This window comes from Glandiceps talaboti, chromosome 4 (genome assembly GCF_964340395.1).
Source record: "Glandiceps talaboti chromosome 4, keGlaTala1.1, whole genome shotgun sequence".
Classification (NCBI taxonomy): Eukaryota; Metazoa; Hemichordata; class Enteropneusta; family Spengelidae; genus Glandiceps; species Glandiceps talaboti.
In genome coordinates this window covers 26,040,245-26,051,683 of record NC_135552.1, presented here as the reverse complement: position 1 = coordinate 26,051,683, position 11,439 = coordinate 26,040,245, and the positions used below count along the sequence as shown (strand labels likewise).

The 11,439-nt window shown below is 34.5% G+C and overlaps 1 protein-coding gene across 1 annotated transcript; it reads left to right on the top strand.

The window, feature by feature from the left end:
• Positions 1-1,840: 1,840 nt before the first annotated feature.
• LOC144433690 (vacuolar protein sorting-associated protein 26B-like) lies at positions 1,841-9,608 on the top strand. Its single transcript, XM_078122042.1, has 9 exons — positions 1,841-1,889; positions 2,274-2,414; positions 3,219-3,288; positions 3,927-4,083; positions 4,413-4,577; positions 4,852-4,958; positions 5,836-5,904; positions 7,395-7,537; positions 7,967-9,608. The coding sequence occupies exons 1-9, from the start codon at positions 1,887-1,889 to the stop codon at positions 8,057-8,059; spliced, it is 948 nt and encodes a 315-aa protein (XP_077978168.1). The 5' UTR covers positions 1,841-1,886; the 3' UTR covers positions 8,060-9,608.
• The last annotated feature ends 1,831 nt before the right edge of the window (positions 9,609-11,439 follow it).

Genomic DNA, 11,439 nt, shown 5'->3' with positions numbered 1-11,439 from the left:
ACAGTATGTACATATGCAGTGTAATTTAAATATCTTCCAGGGTTTCATTTGTAAGTTAAAATATGACAATGAGCATTATTTATTAAGTGTTTTATTCTAAATTTTTTGAATGTGATAAATATTTTCTAGTACAATATGTATAATTTATTTTGGTAACCAAATGTCCAGAATATTTAAGTGTACTCAAGAATTTTGTGAAATATCTAAACTTTAAGTTAATATAAATTGCAGATATTTATAACCTTAAAGTGAAATTGTGATAGTATAAATTAAATTAAATTAAAATGTAACTATTGCTAGTTTCAAATGGTGCAAATTTATACAATAGCCACTGACAAATACAAGTAATGATAAAGTTTTCTACAGATGGTAAATAGACAGCTGGTATTTAAATTTGTATATGACACCTTATATAGTAATTTTTAGAAATCCCTCACAGCCCACTCAGCAAATTCGCAGTGAGTGTGCTTTTGTCATTTGTGGACAGTCAATGTAACCTTTGAGGGTTAGATTGGATTTGTAGTTTATAGCATATAGTCCAACCATGGATGTATTAGTGAGATCTATACATCCATAATGAAACTGATATATTAAGACACCTATACGTCTGAGCTACTGTAATTACCATCTGCAATACACCATATATATAAAGACAAAAGATTAACTATTTTGGCCACTAGGAGTGCTATTTGGAGCTTATTATTGATATTTGAACAATGTGACATTCTTGTGAAAGATGTCAGTGTATCTCAGCTGACATGGGATGGTATTCTCAGCCAGTCTAAATAGAGCTGCTGTGGATGAAATAGTTTTTAGGAACTCTTGAGTTGTTTAAGGTACATTTTGTTAATGACTTCGTATAGCTACCCTACGATTGGCATATACAAACACATTTTTCGCCCTCATTTCTCCTACTCCTAGATGCCCTTGTGTGATATTGTGGATAACCAAATATTGCAAAGATATCAAAAAGATAATGTCAAAATGTAATGAGAACATTTATGCTGTGCAGGGTCAGGGGGCTTAAGCAAACAGTTTCAGGCCATTGTGTGATAACAGTTTCTAATTTTGTTCAGGTATTTTTTGTACAGTGCATCAATGTGTTAAAAGACACAACAAATATTTACTTGATGCATGATAAGTGGCTGTGTGCAATAATGATAGCATTGTTTGTTTTCATGCATTAATAAAGACAACTTTCATGAAAGCTTGTGTAACTGTGTTTGTTTGTTTGTTTGTGTCTGTGTGTGTGTGTATTTTTATATAAATTAAAGGGGAAAAAAGACTCCTTCCATTGCAATGGATGGGCATTAAGTCTGGGAAATTTTCAAGGCAAAGTTATCACACTAGTGCTAGTGATATGCAGATAATGTTTGAAAAATATTATTTATATTCAAAGACCGAAAGCACTGCAAATTCTCCTAATACATGGAAAAATACTAGGTAATGGTGATACGTGTTGGATACATCTCATATACAAATCACTCTGTAGTATTCAACTGTTAAAATTGTGACAAAAATGTAAACTCATACAATGCTTGGCACTTCTATAAGACTCAAAGGGAATACCCCAAGGAATTACTACAAATCCTTAGAAATATAAGAAAATTATTATTTCTGACTTCATTTTACATATAGCTAACACATAACATTGATTTTCCACGCCAGAGAATGAAAGAGAGTCCATTCTCTTTGTAATAGTATATTGATAAGGACTTTTGCATGGTTACGTTCAACTTCATGGTGATAGCGCCGCTACAGTCAGGAATCGAAAACTAAAACAAAAAACGAAAGAATCACTGAGCAGCAGAGGAGATGAGAGTGCGAGCACACATGCACATCGGCCATATTGGAAATCGTCACGAGATCAATGATCTAGATCCAAAATGGTAAGTTTAGCCGATTTATTTCACTGTGTTGAATTTTGTAACAACACGAACAGGCACCTTAAAAGTCACATAATACATGATCTAACGTTTGCTATGTTTTCGTAATATAACCGTTGTTTATCAAATATTGTGTGTCGAGGACGTGAGGTCTCTTTCACTTGAGGCAGCTGATGATGGATGAAATAAAAACGCCCATTGACAGTGTGTAGCATACACATGCAATGTTATTGAAATTGTCAGTGTTGAAGTTGTATTTGATTGATTGGCGAACAGTTAATTGTAGCTGTCGTGTATCTATTTCGATCCATAAAAAAATCCACGCATCGCTGTCGTGTATATACAGTAGCACAACTATAAAATTAATACTCAATAATTTGTTCACAGAGTTTCCTGTTTGGGTCAAGTGCAGAAATTGACATCGTGTTAGATGGTCAAGCAAGTAGGAAGCAGGCCGAGATTAAGACCGAAGATGGAAAGAAAGAAAAACTATATCTTTACTATGACGGCGAGACAGTGACTGGAAAGGTATACTAATGTAATTTATTTACATGTAAAATATGAATCACTGCTTTTCAATTCAAGATTTATTGTGACTATTTGTTCTGCACTAGTTCATGCTTAGAATAACTAGTTAGTATTGTTCATTGATCGGAACATACACCATCTCTGCCTATGGTTGATTATACAAATTTTATTCAAGTCAGGTCTTTCCATATTATGTCCATGACCCAAACCACCTATCTCTCTGTTAATTCTATCCCTAATTTATAGCTACTTGTATATCATGGCAAAGGAGTACTTTACCTGATTTTTCTATCTTTGTGTGATGCTAAATTACTGAAATCTGTAGCAATAATTTTTAACTATTTAATAGCTAAGATCTAGCTTTACTATGAAAATGAAGAAATTGCATTATTTCTATTGAAGTATATAGTATACATTGTATATGAAAATAATGCTAAACAATTAAATATTACATCATTATGTGAATGTCAATAACATAACTCATTGTATTTTATTATGAAATATTTCAACAGATGACTTGTAACATTTTATCTTATGAAGTTTAAAAATTAAAATTACAAATTATTCTTCCCACTTGTCTGAACAACTGTGATATCTTTGTCAGAGACACTTTTGTCATTTTGTCAATTTGTCCATCTTTACAGCAGAATTGTCAGATACAAAAAGATTATTGGTTACAAGACGTAAACATGTATTTTTAATTGCTATTTAATTACAAAACTAACTTGTGCAAAGTTGCCTTTTTGTTGCAGTTAATGAATGAATGAAAAGATATTATAACTTGAGTTTTTCTTGCTTTTTCAGGTCAACATTACACTTAAAGGCAAAAAACTAGAACATCAAGGAATCAAAATAGAATTCATTGGCCAAATAGGTGAGTTCAACTCTTGTATTCTGTATTTACGGTATAGGAATGACTTGGATGAAATTGGAGAACAAAATTGTTTTGATATTTTTGCAAAGTTCATTGATAAATTAATCAGAAATAGTAATAGTAAGGTGTCAGTGTACTCCCCCCACACACACAATAAACAAAGCCTTGATATCAACATAAGTTAAAAATCACAGTTTCTACCACAAACATCATGATGTCACACTCTTTCAGCCATTACAAATAACATGTGGTCACAATGGTGTACACAGTAGTTCATTTGTGTAGAATACTTTATGAACCAAAAGGACTGTAATGTCTACTAGGATTGTGTCTCGGTGATGTTAAAATATCAAAAACAACTAAAGACAACAAATATACAATGTAATAATAGAACAATACAAACTAGATAAAATTATACTAAACATAAAAGGCTCCGTAATAATCACAAATTGTAAAAAGTGGTAAAAGTGTAGGTTTTTACAAATCTCAAACCTGATACTATACAGGTTTTTGTGTATATAAGTATTTATATATATGACAAATGGATGGTGTCACTAGTTTGCCATCACTATTGTTACTGAGTGACAAATCAGAAGAGGTAGAACTTTGTTATTAACAACTGTTTATTTGTTTTACAGAGTTGTATTATGACAGAGGAAATCACCATGAGTTTACCTCACTAGTCAAAGAGTTGGCTCGTCCAGGTGAATTATCACAAAGTACAACTTTTGATTTTGAGTTTATACAAGTTGAGAAACCCTATGAATCGTACACAGGTGCCAATGTTAGGTTAAGGTAAGTTGCACAGGTCAATTATAGATATAAACAATACACAAGGTAAAATTTTGATAAATGTGTTTGTGGAATACACACAAAAAAATACTGGATTACGTAAAAATGAGATAATACCCCCCTTCATGAGGTGATACACCCTTTTATGAGACGATACACTCTTTCATGGGATGATACGCCCTTTCATGCGACAATACACCCTTTCATGGGAGGATACACCACCCTTTCATGAGACAATACAGCCATTTCATGTGATGATACACCCTTTCATGAGATGATACAATGTACACCCTTTCTAAGTTTCATGAGATGATACTCCGTTTTTGTTATAGGTACTTCTTGCGTGTGACAATAGCAAAGAGACTGACAGATGTGACTAGGGAAATGGACATTATTGTACATACACTCTCACAGTATCCTGAAATGAACAATAGTATTAAAATGGAAGTGGGAATTGAAGACTGTCTCCACATAGAATTTGAATACAATAAATCAAAGTAAGTTGTCACTATGTATATTTGCTGTAATTCTGTTTCACTCATCATTGATGGAGCTATCCATGTGGTGGAGGTAGGGGTAGAAAAAGAACAAGCTGTCTTAAGGATCATTTGAAAAGATTTCAACACAAGAAATTGACACCTCATGTCATTGTAGAACAGTTAATGCTAATTTTTCCCATTTATAAAATATGTTCACAATTACTATTATTATTTTGCTGCACTAAAATAAAAAACAAAATAAATTTATTTTTTCCTGTAATCTGTCAAACAGATATCATCTCAAAGATGTGATAGTGGGCAAGATTTATTTCTTGTTAGTCCGAATCAAGATAAAACACATGGAGTTAGCCATTATTAAACGAGAAACAACAGGATCAGGTGAGTCATACATCTATACACGATTTTTTCAGTGTGTGTCTGTCTGTGTCTGTGTGTGAGTGTGTGTGCGTGTGTGGATGTCTGTGTGTGTGCATGTGTGTGTTTGTGTGGATGTGTGTGTGTGTGTGTGTGTGGATGTGTGTCTCTGTGTGTGCGTGCATGTGTGTGGATTTGTGTGTGTGTGTGTGTATGTGTGTGGATGCGTGTGTGTGTGTGTGCATGTGTGGATGTGTGTGTGTGTGTGTGTGTGTATGTATGTGTGTGTGTGTGTGTGGATGTGTGTGTGCGTATGTGGATGTGTGCATGTGTGTGTTTGTCAGTCAGTATTGGTAGGCTAGCATGTTCATTGAGTATAGAGAGACGCATACTGCTTTATTAGACAGTGTACTTCTAGCCCAGTCAGTGTTTGTATGTGACAATAGTCACCTCATAACAGTCTTAGTGGCAACTAGGTTGTGGAACTCCTTGTTCCTACTTCAGGTGGTAAGAGAATTTAAAGTTTACGTACAGTAAGGTACATGTAAATACTGGGGAGTCTTGTCTGTACAAGTCTTTTTGTCATTTTTTCGTCAGTTTACATCTACCAGTACAAAGTTCTCACACCAAGTAATTCAGTAAAATTTGAGGGGATATAAAATCTTCAAGAAGTTGGGATTTATTTTTGATGGAAATATGATGTTAGATTATTTCATTACTTTATTTGGGTCTGATATCTCATTTTTTTCAAAATGTGTATGTAGAAGAAAAAATCTTACTAAACTCTGTCAATCAACCAGGGTTGGTGAATAAATGGAGTAGTCTGGAAATATAGTACAGGTTGTCATAGAAACAGGCTTTGTGTGATTGCTGTCTGAAATGTCATTTATTCATTTTACAGGTCCAAATACATTCAATGAGAATGAAACCATTGCAAAATATGAAATAATGGATGGTGCCCCTGTCAGAGGTAAGATTTGGTTCTTTCAAAGTCAGTAGTGCTCTTTTGTCACAGCTTATCTGTTAAGACATGATGTTCTTTGAAGTTAAATTTTATCATGTTCTTTTGAAAATTGCACCTGTGATAGACCATGGTGTGAGGCATACAGATATGGAGGAAAAGAAATGAACAGTTTGTGTCAACTGTAAAACTCTAGTGGAACAGCACCCTCTTGTGACAGAATATCTTTGAAATATGGTAGACATTGTGTGACCTGTGTCTAATTAGTAGTAATGCATTGTATTGATATTGGATAAACTTTATTGTAATAGAGCCTGAAGTAGGTTTGGTACAGAATATGTGTATTAATACCGTGTAAAAGCTATTCTGACTTTATTTGCCAGTGGCTTTATTATATTACTTGAAGGGAGAAGTCAGAAATTGAGGGATGAAGTCAAGGGGACATGAAAATTATGCTAAGGGTTATTGTCTTGTTTTCAAGTCTATTGATTGAGTAGCTCTACAAGACAAGCATGTAGTACACCTAAAAAATAATCCCATCTGATGACTCTGTTTAAATACTAGGGTTACTACTTAGTGTTTTTCCAGCATTGTTAATTATTACCATTAAAGAGTAGTATGTACTTTGAGGCGCTTTGATCACGATTGCGATTCACTTAGTTCCAATTTCAACTTCTCCCAATTTCAACTCGCCCCAATTTCAACTTGCCCCATTTTTAACTCGTCCCATTTTCAACTCGCCCCAAGAACACTAGTCAATGTTTATAAATGTAAACGATACATGGACTCAAAGTACAGGGACTGAAAAATTTACGTGATTTTACCTCTGTGGCCAGCCAGTTGAAGCGTAGCAAATGTAACATTTCGTAGCAGAAAGTGGTGTGGGTTTTGGCTAAGTGTTTGCTAGATCTAGAACTTATACTAGCACAACAACTTTCCTCAGTCATGGAATATCACTTTCCACATTAGGACTTAATGTTTACAACCCAAATAAGAAATAATAATGATAATAACCAGGGAGAATATTAGTGACTGATACACTTATGACTTCTGTGCGTACAGGTTTTTGAGACGTGTCTCCTCTCCCTAGTTAACGCAACTAAGTATTGTAGTATGTGTTTACAGCGCAAGTGGTACTTCATTAGTGGAATACGAGATACCACAGACCCTCCAAACTGAGTACTACTAGCTTCGATTTCATATATGCACAGGTAAATTATATTGTAAGAGTTGGGGCGGGTTGAAATGGGGCGAGTTGAAAATTTGACGAGTTGAGTGGGACGAGTTGAAATGGGACGAGTTGAAATTGGGACGAGTTGATCTGTCACCTTTGATCACTACCCTCCAAACCATGCAGACTGTAATACTTTAAGATTGCTACACTCCAAACCATGCAGACTGTAATGTCAGGTACTTTAAGATGGTCAATCCACCACTATCCTTCAATAACTCTAACACAAGTGCAATTTTGATATATTCTATCTGTGTACATATTTCAGGAGAGTCCATTCCCATTCGTCTCTTCCTTGCTGGCTATGATCTGACACCAACTATGAGGGACATCAACAAGAAATTTTCAGTCCGTTACTATCTCAATTTAGTCTTAGTTGATGAGGAAGAGAGGAGATATTTCAAACAACAGGTAAGCTGTTGAAAATGTAACTTCCAATAAAACATGAATCTCTTTTTTTGGTAAGATGTAAACTGAAAAGGAGTTAGTGGAAAGACGTTATTTCCAAGGCAAATTCAGACATCTAAGTGGCTTTTACACTGTGGACATTATTTGGGACAGTCACACAATGTTGCACAAGCTCAACAAACAAACATCGTTCCTTTAAGGTCAAACAAGTCTGAGTTTCTCAGACATTTGTTTTGTATATGAAAGTAAATCCAAGCATTTTGTCAACTTCTGTTTTATTGTCAATTGAATTGTACATTTCAGGAGAATCCCAGCATGCAGTCATTTGCTTATTAACTGCATTACATACTGTTTATTTTATTATGTGCAGCAAATGCCAACATGTCTGCCAATTTCAGTTATTAATTACTACCACTATTTTGTATATTACAGGAAATCACATTATGGCGTAAACCTGACAAGGGAAATAAGAAACCAGGCTACGTATCATATACACCAAGCACACCGCACCCCATGGACAGCTAAGATGGGATAAAAATCAATGTATTTTATAATCACTGTATAAAAGGATTTTATCTATGTAACAAAGAGAGGTCTACAAACAAAAACTAAGTTGTTTTGCTATAGAGATACGCACAGTGTAAAAGCCAGTTAGATGTCTGAATTTGCCTCGGAAATAACGTCTTTCCACTAACCCCTTTCAGTTTACATCTTGCCAAAATGATGTAATCCAATATGGAAGTATGAGAAGGGGTTAAAGGTCAGATTACAGAAACAAACCGTTATGAAATATACTGAGTATATATATGTGAAATTGAAGGCATTAGAACAGTATAATATGTTTTCCTTAATTGATGGTTATCTCTCAATGTACATAGTCAACAGTATCAGGAGTCCTTCATAAAACTACAGAGTTTCATTGGTTTTTCAGTTTTTGAAGGGTAGTTATCGTGGACATTATTTGTAACTGTACTGGATTTAATTTCCAGAGACAGTAATTTCAACATGATATTTTGATGTAAGTTAGGAAATCTACACCCCATATATATGTGTATGTTTGTGTATATTCCTGGTCAAGTGAAATATGATAGATGAAATTTTTCCCAATTACTATACTGTTAATTCATATCACAATCATGTTGAAATATTAGTTCCATGTACAATATATTGTTTACATAATTTTAGCAGAAATGTAATCTCCTATCGTTTCATGTTCACGAATCTAGCACGCTCTATTCTATTTGTTGTACTTTCACAAACATAATGGCTTAGCACTCACGCTCTCTTGAAAAATAACGCTTGAAGAAGGCATATGAAACTAAATTCAGAATTGAGTACTTTCCACCTATCAAGTAATACATACAGAAATGTGACATATAAAGGTAGACATGTATTTGACCACTTTGAAACTCACTAGCTACATACATTTACTGTTGTTATATCATTGTCCATTTGCGATACAGCACACTTGTTTTCTTTTGAGCAATGTTTTTTGTTACAGCGAACTAAAACTTTGGGCCTGTCTTTGCATCTAAATATACCGATACGTCTGTAAGATACAACATGTCCTCTCACCCTATCAGATACTACTAGTGAAATAGAATTAAGCCTGATTTGGGCTGAATGACATGCTGTGTCTTACACTGTTTATATTGAAGGCAGATGTTACATAGCATGGATGCAATTTGCCAGGTGATGGAAAGACTAAGTGTCTTCAAATGTCTTATGACCCAGGTTACATACAGAAAAAGCAAATTGATATCGAGCATCTTATTATCATGTATCATTGACAAAAGTAACTGCCAGCCATAAAACGATGGGCAGCAACTAAAAAAAAAAACGCTTTAATAAGTTACAAGTTGTGTGATTTAGAATCAATAATTCATGAGACATTCAATCAATAATTTTGCGAATTATTTTTTTTTCAGAACAGAACCTTTACTTATGTATTTAGTACAACTATTATTTAGATGGATACCATTATTTGGTATTCTTTCAAACCGTAAGCATTAAAAGTGGTGTACATTTGTCATGAGATGACAGTAGTGCGCTTGTAATTTTATGAGGGATATTTTGGGAGGAGGTGGTAGGGAGGGGGGGGGGGTTGTGCTAGGTTGTAGCCTTTCCATGTATCACAGTCCTGGAATTAACTCTTCATTTTGCTGTAGGTATGAAATAATAAATAGCAAATTTGATTGTTTCATTTCATTTTGTAAATATCACACAAATACTTCGCAAATACTACAAGTTAGAGCTTGACTTAGAATGCTTAAGATAATAGAGTACCAAATGAAATAAATGCTATAGGTACCATGTTGTTCCTTGGTCTATTTAGAACTATGTACCTACACATACATACTAACAAACATACAGATCTTGTACATGTATCTGACAGCGATGTATTGGTAGCTTCTGTAACAACATGACTTTGATTTGTATAATCATCACCGTCATTTCCAGTCAAATTCTCAAATTTTTGTTTTGAAAACAGTAAATTTTACAAGGGCAGTAAACTGCATTCAGAATGTGTGTCACTCTGTACTGAGTGGGTATGTGAGCGAGTTAGAGAGAAAATGACTTAACACCTCACCACTGTATTGGTACTACGTGTCGACAAAGTGTAACTTCTAAGTCCACAGACTCGAATTACAAAAATGAAGATTCTGGTTTTCTTTAACATTGAAATACTGAGCATATAAATATCTGCTTCTCACCAATTGGTTCACATTAAGGCATAATAAAGAATGACATTTGTATGTTTGTCTTTGTATGTATGTATGTGTGTGTGTGTGTGTGTGTGTGTGTACAATGTTGTCTGGAAATGATTTTCTCATTGTTGCACTCCGGTATAACGTAACTTGTAAAGGCCTTTCTACCATGATAGTTACCAAGTTACTGATTACAAGGGTCGACATTTTAGGGGTGAGAGAATGTTGTTGTGAACTAGTCTACTATGGGCAAAGTGGGGATCAATTCACTGAGAAAACAAAATAATGTTACAAATTATCATATCGCGAATCGGACGCGCACGTTGAGGGCGCTACGATGTAGTCCTAAAATAATCTGAAATATATGAGCAAAAGTTTTTGCTGTAGAGTGTGCTATTGAGAATTAACAGATAGCAGAAAGAGAGAGAGAGAGAGGGGGGGGAGATAGACAGACAGAGAATACAGTTGTACTACAAAGTAGCGAAACATGAGATTCCGTATGTTGATTAAATTATAGTGTTGTCTGTCTTTCTGTGCAGTGAGCAAATTATTCAGAGGAATCTATGGAGACAACAGAATTTGAATTCCATAAATGAAGTGAAATGGCGTTTTGACGCTTTGTTTTGTAAATAAAAATAAACAAAACTTTACAATAAATATTCTAACTAAAGTTTACTGATATATGTATTGATAATGTACCGGCTTTTATTTCAGACAGCGAAGATTTTCAAATTGGATCACGCGTACGAATAAACTATAGAGGTTTTACTATACTTACCAATCTGATTAAAATCTGATGTGGTGAAAGCGGCTAGATGCCATTATTTACCTCTATTTCCATCGTTTTGTGTCGTTCAGTGTTTTTTTCCGAGTGGTCGCCGCCTTCCCTTCTTCTTCTTCTTCTTGGGAAGGCAGCGATCACTCGGAACAAAACAAACGACACAAAATGATGGACATATAGAGGTAAATAAAGGCATCTATAGCTGCTTTTACCACATCAGATTTTACTCAGATTGTATACTTATGTACGTCCACAGTCTTACTTATACAAGTCTTACTTGTCTGTGGTATACACCTTATAAGATAAAACGATAAGCTTTCCACAAGGTTCAGTGTGAATGGGTAGAAAACTGTGGATAAATGACAGCAAGCTAACAACTTGGATACTTGTATTGATACATCAAGTTTTGGTGACAC